Source organism: Electrophorus electricus, chromosome 1 (genome assembly GCF_041902795.1).
Source record: "Electrophorus electricus isolate QZ-2024a chromosome 1, ASM4190279v1, whole genome shotgun sequence".
In the NCBI taxonomy this organism is placed as follows: Eukaryota; Metazoa; Chordata; class Actinopteri; order Gymnotiformes; family Gymnotidae; genus Electrophorus; species Electrophorus electricus.
The window spans coordinates 6,862,444-6,882,086 of record NC_137497.1 but is presented as its reverse complement, the minus strand read 5'-3'; the positions used below and the strand labels follow the sequence as shown (position 1 = coordinate 6,882,086).

General features: G+C 38.9%; 1 protein-coding gene across 8 annotated transcripts; it reads left to right on the top strand.

The window, feature by feature from the left end:
* Window positions 1-2,419: 2,419 nt before the first annotated feature.
* On the top strand, window positions 2,420-18,271 carry LOC113590290 (transmembrane channel-like protein 2-B). 8 transcript variants are annotated; one of them, XM_081710493.1, is made up of 16 exons: window positions 2,420-2,643; window positions 2,751-2,832; window positions 2,998-4,068; window positions 4,183-4,325; window positions 4,574-4,721; window positions 5,494-5,688; window positions 5,947-6,126; window positions 11,025-11,186; window positions 11,749-11,877; window positions 14,737-14,804; window positions 14,910-15,149; window positions 15,341-15,401; window positions 16,535-16,657; window positions 16,969-17,047; window positions 17,260-17,383; window positions 17,642-18,271. In XM_081710493.1, exons 3-12 carry the CDS (start codon window positions 4,039-4,041, stop codon window positions 15,360-15,362), a joined length of 1,317 nt encoding a protein of 438 aa, XP_081566619.1. In that variant the 5' UTR covers window positions 2,420-2,643; window positions 2,751-2,832; window positions 2,998-4,038; the 3' UTR covers window positions 15,363-15,401; window positions 16,535-16,657; window positions 16,969-17,047; window positions 17,260-17,383; window positions 17,642-18,271. The 8 variants fall into 8 exon arrangements, with proteins under 8 accessions (XP_081566619.1, XP_081566614.1, XP_081566610.1 ...); XM_081710488.1 differs by having other exon boundaries at window positions 15,341-16,657; XM_081710484.1 differs by having other exon boundaries at window positions 14,910-15,401.
* The last annotated feature ends 1,372 nt before the right edge of the window (window positions 18,272-19,643 follow it).

The window sequence follows — 19,643 nt, the reverse complement described above, 5'->3', positions numbered from 1 at the left end:
CTGCTTTGACTTCAGCTGTCCCTGTGCTTAATACTGTTGGAAAGTATTGTCTGAATCAATGGCTTTGCCTCTTGCCTTTCATCAGAGGACTTGGAAGTGCTTATGTTATCTTTCTTTTTGTCTTTAAGCCACGTTTGCCGCCCACAGAATGAACGCTGATGACGTGCTGGCTTTCATTCATCTTGTATCCTCTGTAATGTCTACCATCATCACTTTTCATCAACAAAGCAGTCCAGACCCATAAGGAGCATATCATTTGCTCAAGACTCTGTGGACTGTTGTATGGTGACCCTAGACTTTGATCTTCCTCTTCCTGGCAGCTCGTACTCATCAAGTGACTCAAACTCCGAGTCCCTGTCGGGAGGAGAACTGACTCAGCTGCAAGAAGAACTGGAAGAGAAGAAGAAACTGATCAGCACGCTCCGGAGCAAGCCATGGCACATGAAGAGAAGACTCCATAGCTTAAAGTAAAATGGCTTTTTCCTCTCACCTCTCTTTCACTTGCTGGCTATCTGGGCCATCAATGTTCCATGCGTTTTGCTTTGTAACGCTGAAAAATACCCACCTAGCTTGGACTGTGGCTTCATTTTGGCTTGTGGTGCTTAATTAAACCATTGCGTTGCTCTTTCTCAGAGTCTAGTTAGTTTTGTGATGTCACAAAGAAGGGCGGGTGACTTTGTCTTGACCTGATCTAGGTTGTGCTGTACTTTCAAGTGCAAAAAGCTCATTTTTGTAATGCACATTTTTCAGGAAGAACTAGTATGTCCAGTGAGGAGAGCAGGAAACTTCTTATTGACACCAGTAACAAGACTAACCTCCAATGGGTCTGTCCACTCAACACCAAAAATTTCTTAGATTTTAATTGGCAATATGTTTTTTCTTTGTGCAATAACTCTTTGTTGTTATGCAAATAAAATAAGCACTTTTCAAATTGTCCAATCAATTTCAAGAACTGTGATTACAAGTTAATTTTATACCTGCATTAAGTATGCAAAAATGGCTACGTGATGGAAAAACATCTACGTCTATGACAAGCATTGTGTCTTTCAAAAAAATGGACCACTGATTTATTTTTCATTAAAGTGAAAGTCAGTATGCTTAATTTGTGGAGAAGCCCTTGCAGTTCTTAAGAAAAGCATTATCAAATGATATCACACCACCAAACATGCAAATTATGCTATTCTACACTGAACGGTACAAGCTCCATTCCAGTGGCCCAATAAGGAGTTGGATAGTGCGACAGAAGTTATCTGGTGAGTGAACTGACCTCAAGAAGACCTCACTCCACCTCGCAGTCCCATGCAATCTTGAGTCTGGACAAGAGGAAGTAGAAACAAACACTGCTGGACAAAACACCGATTAGCCTCAGCAAGTATTTGGGCTTTAGGGGGATTATATTTACTGGTCTGTGCATTAGGTTGAATGAAAAGAACTATCACCCAACTGATAGAGTTTTAGCTTAATTGGCTGGTTACCTTTTAGAGAGTCATCATTATTGATTGTCAAAGTGGACTGTTACCAGGCTGATTTGCTGGGTACCTTGCTGGCCCGTGCGAGGGCAGAGTTGACAAAGGCGAAAGGTGAATTGTGCATTCTTGAATGCCAGTTTATGCATGCATGCATGTTGCAGGATTTTTCTCATTCTGCATAGAGTTTGAAGTCATTTAGACTTTTATTAGCTTTTACACCTGTACTGTGAAAACACTTGGAACAATCAGACGGTCTTAGAAAACAAGGGGCACATTTTAGGTTTGTTCAATTTGCTTAAAAGTGTTACCAAAGGCTTGTGACAGTCTTTCTGTCAGTACCTTGCTTTGTAAAAAAATACTGATACTGTCTTTCTTTATGTAACATGCTTCATGTAATGTATCTTTTTATAGTGTACACATATTTTCAATCATTTAATTCCTTTATTTAACTAATTTTCTCATTATCAACTCGGTAATGAATTTACTGCCTGAAGTTTGATATTTGACTAATATTTGGCTGTGGGTGGAATGTGATATTTCCAGACTGGTATCATCCTGTGGTGATTCCATAATGGTGATTCATTGAGCCACATTATTATAATTATGAAACAATAGATGCAAAAAGTACATGGTCTAATATGTCTGTAATCCATATTTTTGTTAACTTTAGATCAGAGAAGTTAACAGAAGTAGGACACTATAAGTCAATTTCATAAAACCCATTCAACTCTTCCATAACAGATAATAGCTGCTCAATCCTAGCCCTAATAAAACACATGTTCTCATAAGATTTGTGTGGTCCAAAAGCTTTTGTTAATCTAGATTGAGGGGATTAGATTGGAACTAAACCTTTTCACATGGTAGAAGTGCAGGAGCAGGACTGAGCACTCATGCCTTACAAAACGTTGCTTTAACTCTCTGAGCTCATAGACATCAGCGTATTGTACTCACATACCAATTTTGGAAAACTGATAATTTCTCTATTTATTTCTGTGTGCTATGAGAAATAAATAATTGCTTCATGTTCCAGCACACTTTTTTTGGCAGGATCTCTTATTGTCTGTGTATCTGAATCTTTGCCAGGAAAGCCCAGGAGTTTGTAGAGGCATCTGAAAGCGTATTGGGAAGTGCGAAGGGGACGAACACCCGCTTTTTTAAAACCATGATTAACAAGGTACAGCATGGAATTATCCACAATGCATCATGGTCTGTGAGAAACCATGTCATGTCTTAATGATGCCGTAATGTTGTTTTCTGTCCTTTTATTTATGTGTTTTTTAGAAACTGATCAAGTTCAATCTAGAGTTAGAAAACTTGAAGACTATGATCACTCCCTGGCAAGGGAAAATTAAAGAAGTAGAAAGTTGGTTGCATTTAAATTTCCTCTTATATAGTCTTCTTATATATTTTTATAATATTTAATATTTTTCTTATATACATTGTAATTTCAGTGGCTGTGTAGAATATACTAAACATATAGTATACCCATATATACCCTGACGTGTCCTCGTCTTTCTCTCCCTCTAAGGTCAGTATGGCTCTTCTGTAGCCTCCTACTTCATCTTCCTCAGGTGGATGTATGTCGTCAATCTTGTTCCATTTGTCTTAGTGGTTGGGCTTATTATAATTCCTGAGGTAAATTTATAATGAAATCTTTATGAAACCTTGTTTTGCAGGGACCACTTACACAAACAGATTAATGCCGAAACTGCTAGTCCAAGCCATTTAGACAAATTTGCTACACGTTGCAATTTTCTTGTGATTAGAATTTTTTCATAGCATTTACAAGTGGGCCAGACATGTTACAGAAGCCATGTTTTCAAGTGAATTGTCTGCTTCACATATAAAAAAAGTTCTAATGGTTGTATCTTTTTCACTATACTGATACATTCTATCTATAACACAGGCATAAATTTGACTTTGAATGTATAAATTAAACATGATGCATAAAAATTGCGATTGTCCTATTTAACAGTAGTATTTAACTTTTTACTCTTGTATTCACACGTTACTCTAACCTACAACAATAGTTTTTAAATCTAGTTTCATAACAAACAGTATTTAAGCGACTGTGTGAACAACAAGTGAGTACTTGATTCCTTTTTTTGGGGCATTTTTTTAAAACCTTATCAGATTTTTAAAATCTTATCAGAAAACTTGGCCCTAATTTTTCAATCAGTACATTTTCATATAAACAAAGGTTTCTAAATTGAGGGCCACAAAAAGACCACTCAAATGATGGCGTGGGGTTTGGCTTGTCTGTATGGCATGTCTCCACCATGGAACTGGAATAAATTAGCTACATTTTGGTTAATGTTTTGCACGCAACTGGTAATTAAATATGACAAATGCAAGTGACTGAAATCTCATTCCCGAATGCCAACTCAACAGCAGGAGTTATTATAAACTTTATTATGTTTCTTTGCTGACCAAACTTTTGGAGATGGTGTCAGATGGTGTTGAGTAATCTGTGCAGTGATCTCTTTCTCTCTGTCTGGAGACTCTGTGGGGGGTGCCATATGGCACCATCCCAAGGAAGACAGTCCCTAGAAATGAGCAAGCCAATGCCATGGACTTCGACGTCCTCTATGAATATGGCGTGAGGAATTTGTCATGCTTTTTATTACTCTAGATTTTATTTAAAATAAAGTATTAAAATGACCAGGAAAGTCAAATAGTAACGATTTTTGTTTGTTTGTTTGTTTTCAAAAAGGGTTATTTGAAGTACTCAGCTTTCTTTTATGGTTACTATGACAACAAGGAAAAGATTGGATTCTTTGGGTACCACCTACCCCTGGCATATTTACTTGTTGGACTTGTAATTTTCTTCTACATCCTGGTGGTAGTGATTAGGGTGTAAGTCTCCTTTCCCCCCCCCAAAGCATTCTTCACTATTTATATTTTTACTCTATTACAGGGGTCATGAACTTAGACACGAATTAATTCTTAAGATGATACGCTCAATTTGATGACTGTAAATGTAGAAAAGAAGGTTACATCTTTCCCAGTCAACTGAGCTAAACAAAAAAGGTTTATTCATTGCTTTCATTCGTGGCTAGTCATAATAACTCATCGGTTAAGGTGATTGTCGGTTCCTCTCGTAGGATGGCGAAGAATGCCAGTGAGGCGAATAGTATTGGAGATGAGGATGCCTTCAAGTTCTCCTGGAATGTTTTCACAAGCTGGGAGTACCTCATTGGAAACACGGAGACAGCAGAGGAGAAAAGTGCTGCCATCACATTTGTCTTGAAGGTTTGAACAAGAATTCCTAACTTCTTTCAATTACTTAAACGGCTATTTAACCATTACACACATCAGATAAGGAGCTCAGAATGGCTTATCAGAGTGATTTAATGAGTTTGAAGGGTTTTTATAATGAGAAAGTGAGTCGAATAAGGGATACGGAAATTTGTGTAGAATTCTGGATATGTGCTAAAAAGGCAGCGTCAGAAATGCATCAGAAATGCATCAGCCCATTAGATTTTAAGGCAACTTGTGAGGGTGAGGATTGTCACATTATGCTTTAAATGAGGGGCTTGTAATCCTGACGTTGGTAGGGCAGCAGAGAGGTGTCTGCGCACTAGATGTGCGTGTGAGTATGGCATGGCTCATTGTAGCTGCATATTGACCTCCCATCACTAGATCTTACTGGGCAATGATCGCAAACTATGCAGGGAGCAAGGGTAGTCAACTGCACGGAGGCCTGCTACATGTCTCTGCCCTCAGAGTTGACTTTAATTTTGGTGCTAAGGGAGGAGTGAGTGGTGCAGCAGAAAATGAACTGTAGCTCTTGTCTCAGTGTTTGCTCTGGCGGTCAGTGCTGCTCACTAGTAGACACTAGTTGAGAAACATGGAGAGCGGTCAGTACCCTGTGGTCCTGATTACCAGCCGACTTTATTAAACCAAACACTTGGCAGTGAGGTCACGAGATAGAGAATTTAAAATAAATCTTATGACATGTCTTGGGCTGTAGCGATTCCAAGCATCGGGTGGCTTTGACTGACCTTTGACCTTGTGCCTGCAGGAATCCTTAGTTGACGAACTGAGGCACTTCAAGAACGAGGACCTGAACACGCGGTTGTTTCTGCGTTTTGTCGCTAACGTGCTGATCCTGTCCTGCCTGATGGGCAGTGGATATCTTATATATTCTGTGGCAAAAAGACACCAAACGTTTTCTAAAATGGACCGCAATCAGGTATCCTGGTTACAGAAAAATGAGGTAACTTTCATTTTATAAACTCCTTTTGGTTCTTAGGAGTCAAATGCTGTTCTGCAACAATAACACTGTCGAAAAACCCCTGAAGTTCTATGAGTAGATTTGTTTCAAAAACCTGCATTGGCTTATATTTTTTTTTATGTGCTTATTTGTTATTTGTTTTAGTTGGCCTTGTCTCTATATATTTATGTTTATGTGTTTTTTTTTAAAGTTTTATTTAGGTTTTATTTTTTAAAATAAAATTTGTTGTGTCTTGCTAAGGTGGAGATTGTCATCTCACTGCTGGGCATGTTTTGTCCAGCACTGTTTGAGACCATTGCTGAGCTGGAGGACTACCACCCCCGCATCGCCCTCAAATGGCAGCTGGGACGACTCTTTGCCCTTTTCGTTGGCAACATTTACACCTTCGTGTTTACTATTATTGAAGACATCACTGACCAGGTATGCCAGACTTAGAAGACAAATTTGTTGCACACCATCAGTGTGCTAATCTAGAATATTTTTTCACCTTTGTACATGTAACCTTGTACAAAAGAGTCTGAAGTCTGAGGCTCCTATAAAGAACTGTTTTAATTTGCTTTGCTCATGGGCCTGTATGAATATCTGGTGATACCCTTCGGCTTAATGAAGAATGAACCGACTGAATAAATCCCAGTGTTTTCTTTCCACCCCTTTAATTGCGATTGAGTCCACCTAGGTAGTCCTCCACCTTATAATCACCAGGAAAGAACAGTCCTTTGTGGTGGTCTCACCCTGATTTCATTAACGGATCTGCTGCCATTACAGCTGTATATCTGTCTGGAAGCATCTGCACTCCACAATTATTCATTTTGTTCCCACTTGTTACCTTAGTTATCCATCTGCATGGATTCAAACTGCATTACTGTTTTCTCATTGGTAAATCATGTCTTTAGAACTTCAGAAAATTTATGTGTGTTGATTTTTTAACCACTTGTGTTATTTGTGGTGACTGGAATTGTGTTTTGCATTTATTTTGTGGTGAATGGAGTTGTGTGTTTTGTCCATGGCAGTGCTTTGTGCATGAAAACGTAGGATTGTTTGCACTGTGTGATGAAAGTTCTGCTTATGGTTATGCAAAAAGGGTTTAGGAGATGTGTACTCAAAGGCTTTAGCGAGGAAAGCCATTTTAAAAATATTTTGATTTTTTTTTAAAGCTTTTATATTTAAGTCATACTTACAAAGGAGAAATAAAAAAAAGAGGAGCAACTTTTCTAAAAAAGACTAGATGAAAAAGGAAAGACTTTAAATAGAGAAGGAGAAGAAAACTTGGAAAGTTATTACAACTATTGCCATATGGAATTCTCCAGACTGCAGAACAATCTTGCAGATTTTGGACTAGCATCTGTGACATTTATTAAAGTGGCCAATGTCATCAAGTCAAATCTGCGAGGCCCCCGTGCTGCTAGCTTCTAAAAAATCCTAGGGGACTTGACTGACTCATTTCCATGCTTATCATCCATGTCAATATACACTGCCTGGCCAAAAAAAAAGGTCACCACCTGGATTTAACTAAGCAAATAGGTAAGAGCCTCCCATTGGATAATTACTGCATGGGTGATTATGTTTCAGCTGGCAACAAGTTATTTAACCATAACTGATGCAGTGAGTAGCTTCTCTGTGGTCATGGAAAAGATGTTAATCTGTTTCAGAAGGCTCAAATTATTGTCATGCATCAATCAGAGAAAACATCTAAGGAGATTGCTGAAACTACTAAAATCGGGTTAAGAACTGTCCAACGCAATATTAAAAAGTGGAAGGACAGTGGGGAAGGAATGTGGTCAGAAAAAAATCTTGAATGATCGAGATCGGCGATCACTTAAATGTGTGGTGAAATCAAATCATAGAAAAACAACAGTAGAAATTAGTGAAATTAAGAACATTTCGACATGCACAATGCGAAGGAGCATAAAGATTTGACTCTGGAACAATGTAAGAAGGTCATGTGGTCTGATGAGTCCAGATTTACCCTGTTCCAGAGTGCATCAGGGTAAGAAGAGAGGTGGCTGAAGTGATGCACCCATCATGCTTAGTGCCTACCGTACAAGCCTGTGGGGGCAGTGCTATGATCTGGGATTGCTGCAGTTGGTCAGGTCTAGGTTCAGCAACGTTATGTGCCCAAAGAATGAGGTCAGCTGACTACCTGAATATACTGAATGACCAGGTTATTCCATCAATGGATTTTTTCTTCCCTGATGGCTCGGGCATATTCCAAGATGACAATGTCAGGATTTATCAGGCTCAAATTGTGAAAGAGTGGTTCAGGGAGCATGAGACATCATTTTCACACATGGATTGGCCACCACAGAGTTCAGACCTGAACCCCACTGAGAATCTTTGGGATGTGCTGGAGAAGACTTTGCGCAGTGGTTCAAATCTCCCATCATCAACACAAGATCTTGGGGAAAATTTAGTGCAACTCTGGACATAAATAAATGTTGTGACATTGCAGAAGCTTGTGGAAATGATGCCACAGTGAATGTGTGCCGTAATCAAAGCTAAAGGCGGTTCAACGAAATATTAAGCGTGTGTGACCTTTTTTTTTGGCCAGGCAGTGAATGATGCCAGGCACGCAGACAGAGGGACATGCCCACTCTCACACACAACACCTTCCTTGTTCACAATCCCCTGATTACTGATCTCTGTTACCTGTGCCTTGTTTGTGTTTTGTTATTTAATCCCAGCTATCTACCTCCAGTGCTGCGCATGTCTTGCCATTACAGTATACTAGCACATTGTTCGAGCCTTTGTTGCTAAAGTTCACGCTATGTGTGAAACTATGTGATAATCTCTCTTCTTGCCAGTGTGACATTGTGCATTGCTTGTGTGTTATTCCTTCTCTGGAAGTTTGAAAAAGTGCATTACTCCACTTAGGGCCTTGATGTACAGCAGAATTATTTGAACCTGTAGACTTTTTCAGGAGCGTGCATAAATCTAGAGTGGAGAAGACTGGAGATTTAGATTGGGCTAAAGTATGGACCCCACAGGGATTCCTACATCTGAGCCCACTGAGTTTGACCATATCTTGGCAGCCTTAAACATCTTTGAAGGGCAAGCAGATGTTTCCAGTGGATGATTAGCAAGATTCGCCATGCCTTGCCAGCTTTGCAGTTATAGCAACCGTCAGATCCTTTGTCACCTGCTGACCCTGTAGCAACACCTCATCTTGCCAAACCAGTGTTAAATGTGGTTGCCCGGTATTTTTAATCTAAACTGCTTGGGTCACTGATGTCTTGGAGTGACAGAGCACCATCTGCTCCTCTTACCAACTTCTTTGAAGAAATGAGGCACGTTTTTGACCACTGAGTCACCAGCCACAAGGCAGATTTTGCAATTATTCTGGCTCCTGCAGGGCATTAAGTTGCAAATTACACAATTCACTTTCAAATGCTGGGTATTTATAGCCATTGGAAACAGGAGGCCCTGGCTGCAGCTTTTCACAATGGACTGTCGGAGCCAATCAAGGATGAGCTGGCTTGTTGCAACAAATCGGGGACTTAGAGCAGCTTATGGCTCATTCTATTCACTTCAGTAATCGCCTGTGTGAATAGTGAAGAGAGCACCACCTGGCGGACAACCCTTGTCCTAATCCAATTTCCCCATTTTCAGAAAATCCCAACCCATAGGCCAAAAAAGATGGGAAAGACTTGTCGTTCCCAGTTGGAACGTGCTTAAGGGAGAGATGCTATATACACTCTGGGGAAACCTGGTCATTTTCAAACCAGCTGTCCAGAGCTGCCTCACCCAGCTGTGGAAGAGCTGTAACCGGGGTTACATTGTCTCCTCAAATGACCAGATATTGGAATTTCCTTCCTATCTTTTCCTATCTCTTTTGGCGGCTCCTTCCTCATCAACCCTGGTTTCAGGTGGTTTCAACATTATCACATCATTGCATTCCTCTCATTATAACTGTCATTCTGGTTGGAGTGGACAGATTTACAGATTTTCTAAAGCTCGTCTATTTCTTTAACAAAATTGCCTACTGTCAGAATCTGACAAACTAAACTAATCTTTGATATTTTTTAAGTGTTTGGTCTCCCTTTATAAATAATTTTTCCTTGGGCTTCCACGTGATTGTTAATTAGTTTCACCTGTTCTTTGTTACACACGTGTTTATAACAAGACCCTCCCACCCGCTGCCATTATCACATTCTGGACCTGGTTTCATCTAAAGAACAGTGACCTAAAGCATCCATCTTGACTCTCCCTGATCACTTCATAGTGTCACCGATGTTTGCGTACTCGGCACTGAAGATGATTTCTTAGTATGAAATGCAATTCTATCTGCCATGGTGAACTATTTAAATCTTTACCCCAGATGTTCACACCGCTGAAGCCTTTGATGTTATAGGATTTTTCTCTCTTGAAATATGAAATAACAGCAGCGAGGCATTTAGCATTGCAAGTGAAGTGCCTGGTTCCCCCCCCCCCATGATGGTGTGGTTACCTCCTCTCTTGCTGATAGCGATGGGTGCAACTCACCATACAACTTGGTGTCCAAGGCAGCTTGAACTCTCTCTCTCTCTCTCTCTCTCTCTCTCTCTCTCTCTCTCTCTCTCTCTCTCTCTCTCTCTCTCTCTCTCTCTCTCTCTCTCTCTCTCTCTCTCTCTCTCTCTCTCTCACACACACACAACTATACAGCTTAGTCATCTCAAGTCCCATTTTGGAACATAGGAATATGATGTATACAGTTTGTGTAATATAAAATTAGAAAAGGTATGGTTTTATATTGTGGACTAATAATCAGAACATTCATCCCCAAGCGCACATTCATTTCTACAATGTTCTGTGCTTCTGCTATCCTGAAAAAATGTCTCTGCTCCCATGATGCTGGACACACCATGTCTAGAACAAATCTAAAACCAACTGGAAACAGAGCTTTTAGCTATCAGACCTCTACCTATTTTGATCAGAAACACCAACACTATTGACTTGTTCAAAGCCCAAAATTAATCACATCTTTTTAAATTTGTCTTTTCAATTTAAAATAATTTACAATGCTTTGGGGTCAATTCTGAGCAAATTATATATAAATAAAATATATCAAAAATCAATTGATTGACCGATTGTTTGAACTGAGTAAAATAACATTAGTTTTTGGTAAATTATGAAAGTCAGTATTTTGGACCTTGTTGTAATTTAACATTTAAATGGTACTTTAAAAATTCATCCTAAAACAGTAATGTCAAAACAATACTGAATAATGCCCCTTATGATAAAAATGCCTTAGTATATTGAATATACTGAATGCACATTAAATACAAAAAATAAAGGTTTGCTATTTCAAATTTTCATTACATTTTGTGGCTTCATGTTCACAGCTACAGGTTGAGAAGACAATAAAGAATCAAAGCATCATTGCCCTGCAGCAGTACTATGCTAACTACACACTGCACCACAACGTGACTGAGAACATCCCCCCACCAAACATTGACCCTGCTGATGTCATCAGGGGACCCTGCTGGGAGACTCAAGTGGGCATCGTGGGTATTATCCTGAACAGGCTGCTATTATTTTAGTGTCCAAATGCACCTCATGAACATATCCATGTATAATCGCATATAAATTAAATCTAGGTTTATCCACTGCATCTAAAAAATTATTTTTATGTAATAGTGTTCCCTATACATTACAGTTCAGCATTTGTAGTTTTCTCCAAGAGATCACAATTGCAAATAAATGCATACAGTTGTACAGCTGAGGTCATGTATACAGAATTGGGCAGTTAATGAACATTTCAAAATCATACAACGATCAGTTACATGCCTTACTTAGGACATGCATATTAACCCTTGCCCTCCCAAGTTCATAGATTTGAATAATCTATGAATTGTTCATTCAGTGGGACTGAATACCCCCGTATATCACTCATGTGTGATATGAAAGGGTACTCCAATGTCACTCTTCTTCACAGTTAAATATTTCAGCTGCAGCATCACCCAGAATTATTACAATTTGTACAATTATTATTTGTACAATTTGTTTGTTTTTGTCATAATCATGCAGTCCTATTACATTTTTTTTCATTTCTTTTGCTCTGTTTAGGGGTTTATGAAGCTAATAATATCAGATATACAAGTGACGTATATTAACATCCTGATCACAGATACCATCAGAGCTGTAGTTGTTCGCTACCTCAACTATTGCTGGTGCTGGGACCTGGAAGCCACATTTGTGAGCTTTTTAAAATCTTGGTTTGTTTGTTTTTTTGTTATTATTGTTGTTGTTGTTGTATTATGTGGTTTTTGGCCAGGTGATTCTCAGTGTGGTCCTTGATGTGGTGTAATGCAATATATAATTGATATATGTTGTCTATTGTTAGAATTAACTGAACTTTTATTAAATATTCAGTATAACAGTTTAAAAAAAATATTATTTACATACAGTGGTGTGAAAGTGTTTGCCCCCTTTTTGCATGTTTGTCACACTTAAATGTTTCAGATCATCAAACAAATTTCAATATTAGACAAAGATAACACAAGGAAATACAAAATGCAGTTTTTAAATGAAGGTTTTTATTATTAAGGGAAAAAAATCCAAACCTACATGGCCATGTGTCAAAAAGTGATTGCCCCCATAACCTAATTGTGCCACCTAAAGTGTTGTGCCACCCTTAGCAGCAACAACTGCAAACAAGTGTTTGCAATAACTGGCAATGAGTCTTTTACAGCGCTGTGGAGGAATTTTGGCCCACTTATCTTTGCAGAATTGTTGTAATTAGGCCACATTGGCGCATGAACCGCCTTTATAAGGTCATGCCAGAGCATCTCAATCGGATTCAGGTCAGGGCTTTGACTAGACCACTCCAAAGTCTTCATTTTGATTTTCTTAAGCCATTCAGAGGTAGACTTGCTGGTGTGTTTTGGGTCATTGTCCTGCTGCAGAACCCAAGTGGGCTTTAGCTTGAGGTCATGAACAAATGGCCAGACATTCTCCTTCAGGATTTTTTGGTAGATCGCAGAATTCATGGTTCCATTTACCACAGCAAGTCTTCCAGGTCCTGAAGCAGCAAAACAGCCCAGACCATCACACTACCACCACAATATTTTACTGTTGCTATGATGTTCCTTTTCTGAAATGCTGTGTTACGTTTACACCAGATGTAATGGGACATACACCTTCCAAAAAGTTCAACTTTTGTCTTCTCAGTCCACAGAGAATTTTCCCAAAAGTCTTGGGGATCATCAAGATGTTTTCTGGCAAAACTGAGATTAGCTTTTATGTTCTTTTTGCTCAGCAGTGGTTTTCATCTTGGAACTCTGCCATGCAGGCCATTTTTGCCCAGTCTCTTTCTTATTTCTATGTTCTATGTTTTTGCCATTTGTGGACAATAGCTCTCACTGTGGTTCACTGGAGTCCCAAAGCTTTAGAAATGGCTTTATAACCTTTTCCAGACTGATAGATCTCAATTACTTTGTATCTCATTTGTTCCTGAATTTCTTTGGATCGCAGTATGATATCTAGCTTTTGAGGATCTTTTGGTCTACTTCACTTTGTCAGGCAGGTCCTATTTATGTGATTTCTTGATTGAGAACAGGTGTGGCAATAATCAGGCCTGGGTGTGGGAGAAATTGAACTCAGCTTTCCAAAGATGTGATAAACCACAGTTAATTTAAACACAGGGCCATGTAGGTTTGGATTTGTTCCTCTTAATAATAAAATCCTTCATATAAAATTGCATTTTGTGTTTACTTTAAAATTTGTTTGATGAACTGAAACATTTAATTGTGACAAACATGCAAAAAAAATAAGCTATCAGGAAGAGGGCAAACACTTTTTCACACCACTGTATTTATGACAAACACCTTGCATATTAGATATTTTTGGGTGGCAGACCATTATCAACCCCAGAAGTGCCAATGACGTGTTATGCCTGAACACGACTGTGGCTGATACAGTCATACCTGTGCAATGCTCAGCACCCACTACCAGTATCAGATTGTGAGGGCAGACCTTCTGCAGTGGTTGGAATGTGGGTAATTAAGGTGAGGGAGAGAACTCTGGTGAACTTTGGGATGGAGCTTTGTGTGGCTTCTGCAGGTGGACAAATCTTCATATTATGTCAGAAAGATCTGCGAATGGGCTTTCTGATGTCTTGTGTCTGGGTACTTGCTCAAAGAGAGAAACTTTGGAACACCAGTGTCCAAGGATTTGAATGTTTGGATGTTCAGGATACTGCACCGATCCGAAAATAGTGGTCAGAGACTTGATCAGGTGGATAACCAGGTGGAACTAATATAGGGAGATGTTGACAGATGTTGAGAAATGACTGATAAGAGAGCGTGAAAGCACTGTGGCAGTTGCCATAGGGAGATGTCAAAAGCATTAACCATTTTTATCATTGAATTCCTTTAAAGGGTAGATTTATTTGCAGGTGGCTGGCAGAAGATGACAGAAAATGGACTGGCCAGATAATTTGAGCTCTCATAGGAGCATGGTGAAACAAGAATGGTTGTGTTGGCGAACAACTGCGCATCTGTGGGAGAGGAGGTTGCATATTGGTAAAAGATCAAGATGTCATTCCATTGCCAAAGGAGGAGAAGCAAGAATTGAGACAATGAGGCAATGGCCAGAGAGACCAAAATATGCAGGGAGGAGGACGAAGAAGTGAGAATGACGAGGTGGGAGATGAAGGACCATGTCTAGGGGATAATGCAAACGCTGTATCTGAGGTGGCAGAGGCTTAGGAGACAAAGATGTTTAATGCATACAAGGCATGTCTATGAAACTTCATAAGGGAGATTTTGGTCAGTTGGGAGAACATGATGCCATTAATCTTGTCCAAAGCAAGAGAAGCTTGGAAGAAGGCTGTGTCATGAAAGGATCAGTGGTATCTTAGTGGTTAGGTGCTTGTAAGCAGAAGGTTACCAGTTCAAGGCCTGCTGTTACATGATCCCTTTTAGTGGCAAGATAACGGGGATGTAACAATCCTAAGGGGTGTGTGTGAAATTACTGAGGATTAGGCTGACAACAATAATGTCTGCACTTATCTTTGGAAACTAATGTGCGTGTGTTTGTGTATTCGTTTTGTAGCCCTGTTATGGACAGTTTGATATCAGTACAAGTGTACTTGGGATTATTTTCAACCAGGGAATGGTCTTGTAAGTAGTAAGTCTTAAAACTTAACAATGAATCATATATTTTTTTTTATCTGTATGTCTGTGTGTGTACATGAATAATCACATATGTTTGTATGACTGTTTCAGGATGGGTACGTTCTATTGTCCAGGGCTGATGAGTGTAAATATTCTACGCCTGGTCATTTCCATGTACTTTCAATGCTGGACTTTAAAAAGCAGCAATATTCCCAACAGAAATATATTCAAGGCCTCACGGACCAGCAACATCTACATGGGCATCCTTCTGTTTGTGCTGTTCGTCTGTCTAATTCCTGTGATTGTCATCATCATGACTATGTTGCCATCCTTTGACTGTGGACCTTTCAGGTTACATAAACCCACACCTACATACCTCCCCTCCACACACATAGTTAGGGAAGTCTACTCGCCCCTACCAACATTTCTAGGTTTCTGTATTCACCCCAGGAAAAAATTCCTCTCTGAACTCAGAGACAATTTTTGCACAGGCTCCACTGCATTGTAAAGACTGCCTGTTCTCCTTCTGTTTTACTCACCAGTTTCAGCATCCTTGAATACTGATGTGACTGATAGACAAAGATCTTCTCTTTGGCTGCCAAGGTTTTTTCACAGATTATCCCACTCCAGCCCTGCTACAGCTCTCTGCTAGCATTGTTAGAGCAGTCACATTCCCCCAACTAGAGAGTCTGGCTATGGCCACTATGGTTTGGAATAGGTAATGCTAGTTTTCAGGCAGTAGCATTGCTAAACTAATATGAAAGGTATTTAATTGCCTTTTCCATTAATGAGTTGGTAGTGTTGTGATTTTGTAAACTAAGTATCTTGTAAGTAACACTGCAAATTTTACTACTACTAATCTTAATTTTAGTCTAGTGCTACCAAACGTGTAAAAACTTAGCAACTCACCCAAAGCATGCCTTTCTTAGTTTCTGTCATGTCTTAATGCTTAATTTTGAGCTGTATATATCAAATCAGATATTTGACATATCAGATAATTTGATAAAATTACTGACTTCCATTTCTTTGCATAACTGATATTATCTAATTAATCCAAACCCTGTTCAACTTTGCTACCTTGTTTTTTTTGCTGCTTCATTCTCTAATAGAAATACATCAGTTAGCGACCCCATTTGTTAGTCCATTCATTATTGAACCTATATTTCATGCAGAGAGCACATGTCTGTCCACCTGTCCTTTTACCAATTTCCCAGTGAACCCATGGACACTCACCTAAACATTTCTCAGGTTTTTTTCTAATATAGTTAATGTCCTTGGTTTTTGTAAAAAAAAAAAAAAAAAAAATAATAAAAAAAATAAAAAAATAAATAAATAGAATATATATATATATATATATATAGACATGCCTCGTTTCTTTCCTCTTATTTCCCATTCTCCCTCTTTTAACCCATCACTTTCATCCTTCATTTCAGCTCCTCTTCTTTTCACACCAGTTACACTCTTTCATTTTAATCCATTTTTAATACCTCCCTCACTCCCTTCATCCTAATCATTCCATCTTTATACCTACCCTACCACCCTGTTGGGGACAAAAAAGCTGTTAAACAAACAAATTAAGCAAAGAACCAACATTCACATTCAGCCAATCAATCCATCTTTCAATAAACATTTTCTAGAGATCTAATGCTTTCTTTAACTAGCAAGGATTATTTTTATAAGAAATGGCTTTATGCTTTTTTGACTCTTTTATTGACTCTGATTGGTCCCCTGAGCAGTGGGAAAAATAAGATGTACGACGTCCTCACCGATATGATCCTGGAGTTTCCAGCTTTTATGAAAACTTTCGTCAACTTTGTATTTAACCCAGGAGTCGTCATGTCAGTGCTGATATTAATGGCGTAAGTGCTTCGTGACTCTATTCCCATGCTTGGACCATTTATTCATTTATTTGCATGTGAGATTACGCTAACCTTACTAACATAATCATGTTCTGTAGGCTAGGCATAGGTTATAATTATGCGGATATTAGTCATGTCTATCTTCCAGAATTTGTTATGAAATATTTGATGTACATTGTAATAAGATTTAATTTAATAATGTATTCTAGATAGAGGTTGAATAGAAATAACATGGGCCTCACAAATTTAATGGGTAGAAGCTTTTAAGGATAGAATTGTACACACAGCTTTTATGGCTTGCCTCTGTACAGGCTGATTATCTACTACCTGCAGAAGGTATCTACAGGCTACCACAAAACCAACATGGAGCTGAAAAAGAGATTGGAAAAAGTGTGTGCCACTTTTAATCTATTTATAGTAGTACTGGGTAGGATTACAAATGCGTCTTCCAAGTGTTTGATCTCATTATGAAAAAAATTCCATCTCGTCTGTTGTCTCTTGTATGTCACATTCTACCCCTCTGGTAATTTTGTTTTTAATTAAAGATAATTGGACGTTACTGAACTCATAAACTTGGTTGGCTAAAACTCTTTTCAAACCAGCCAAGTATGAATCTTATTTGATTTTAGGTAAAAGAAAAAAAGAAAAAATACAGGACCAACAAGGTAATGAATGACGAGAAGGATGTTCTGTCTGACAGAGCCCTGATTTCAGAACACACTCTAGGTCAGTAGGGCTGCTTGCTTTATTGAATTCTTAATGTGGTCACTTTTGTTTATCAGTGCTTTGTCTGTTTATTGGTGTGCTATTGGTGAACAAAGGTTCCCAATGGAGTCTTCATGATTTCTCATGCCAGGGCATGAGTGGCGCTATTGTTTTTGAGTTTGCCAGACATACCAATTTTTAGATTTAGAATCAGATTAATAATAAAGCTTTAGAGCAGGACAGAATGTGCATACTAACAATTTCCTCTTTCAACTTTAGAGCAACCAGCTAGCCCACCCCTTGTTGGTAAATTACCAATGATGTATGGAATAGTAGAGTCAGCAACCAATGGAAGATGGGTACCCTCTGAGAATGACATGCCATTGGCTGCTGAAAATCCATGGACTCCAATGACCCGCCTACTAATCCCCAGGTGTCCAGGGCCATTGCCGGGGTATGCTCACTTACTTCCTCCAGGACTTCTCCATGGTCCAGTAGGACCTTCACCAATGAAAGATGGATAAGACACTGAAGCCAGAGACACAAAGACAATTAAAAAAAACATGCACACAAAAAGAAAGAATGTACAAGATCATACACATTTGTAAAGACACACAATGCCACATATATACACAATAGCAAAGATCGTATACAAGGTCACAAACAAATAAGAGACACAGCACACTTGGCAAAATTACACAAATAAATTTTCAGCTGAACGTCTTTGAACTATGGTTCCAAGTATTTAGAAGTGTTTTTGTATTTTCTTCTATTAAAGTTCCTAACTTCAGTGCAACCATAACAAAAAATGACTGACATTAACAGTTATGCCTTTAATGTGTGCAGTGCTATAAAAGTATGTCTTTTTTTGTTTTTCTAAAATGAGTTGATTGCATGACTTTCCATAGATAAAATAAATAACTTTTGCACTGATACAAGATGAGTCATGGTTATTAATGAACGATTCAGAGCCCATAATGTTATTGACTGTGTTCATAAATACATGTACAGTATTACATCTTGACCTGTGCCATGCCACAGTACCAAATGTCCTGCCAAATACACTACAAGTGGTGAACTTCCTCCTAGTTATGTAACTTTTTACAGAACATCAATTTAAATTAATTTAATGTACCTGGATCATATAGTCAGATGCCCCTAAAGATCCTGAATTGAAGTTGAAGCTAAATTCTGGTAGATCTCTAGGAATTTGGACACAACCATGAACCAACAGGTTTTTGATCATTTTTATTGGTTTATGGACATGCGGCGGTCAGGGAAAAGATGGATTCACAGATAGGTCATGCAGCGTAGCACCTAACTGCAGTTGTGTCTTTGCTTATGTTTGTGGTCAAAAGGTGATTTGATGTCAGGATGAACAACAATGAACAACCACCAATCAGGTATTAGTACATCACTAAGCTTGCTATCACTCTCTTGTTAGAGCAGTCTCTTTCTTACTGCTCTAATACGCTTCCCTCTGTTTTTTTCTACCAACTCTCACGATCCCAACTCTGGCATCTTAGGGTGTATGAGCGCCCTCTACTGACTGAAATATATGGTAACACAAATAGGCTTAGTGTCATAAACAGGGCCTCCCACAAACTCCCCAAGCCAGCCAGCCAAACAGCAGTAGCACCTGTTACAGAACAGTCCAGGATAGACCTGCTGGTGTGTGAACACCCCTGAAGCAACAAAAACAGCCTTAATGGCACAGTTCTGAAAGGTTTTCCGATTTCACATTTTTGCTTCAAGGTTCTTTTAACCTGCCCTGCCCTTTTTTGCACCGCCCTATACTCTTATTGTGACATGCCTACTGCTGCCACCTGTCAGTCATCTGCAGCCTACAGTGGTTAGTGGTAAGGATGCAATTTCCTATGAGCCATTGGAAGGACTCCCCATACGTGCATCATCACCTTCACCCAATCAGAATCTTCTAAGCCATTCTACATCACCTGAGTATGGAACTGTTTTCACTTGTCTCTCATTATTCAAAAGTATTCAAGTCTGGACTTGTATTATTTTCATTGTGAAGTATTTCCATCTGTTTTGGTGGTTTATCATTGTGTTATTGTTTTGTTTTTTGACCTGGTTTGTGTTTTTGACCCTTTTGTTAGGTTGCCTGTTACCTTTGCACCTTTTGGATTAATGAACTGTTTTTCATGATATTTTGGAATTACACTTTTTAAAACATGAACTGCAATTAATACAGAACATTATTTTAAAATCCATGAGCATCTGGTTTTCTTCTTACAAGCATAACATATTGAGTCCATTCACA

Coding starts and splice junctions, on each gene's coding strand:
- LOC113590290 (XM_081710484.1), top strand. CDS start 4,039: ATGGACTTCGACGTCCTCTATGAATATGGC. Junction 4,326..4,573: donor CTGGTGGTAGTGATTAGGGT/GTAAGTCTCCTT, acceptor TTCCTCTCGTAG/GATGGCGAAGAATGCCAGTG. Junction 4,722..5,493: donor CCATCACATTTGTCTTGAAG/GTTTGAACAAGA, acceptor TTGTGCCTGCAG/GAATCCTTAGTTGACGAACT.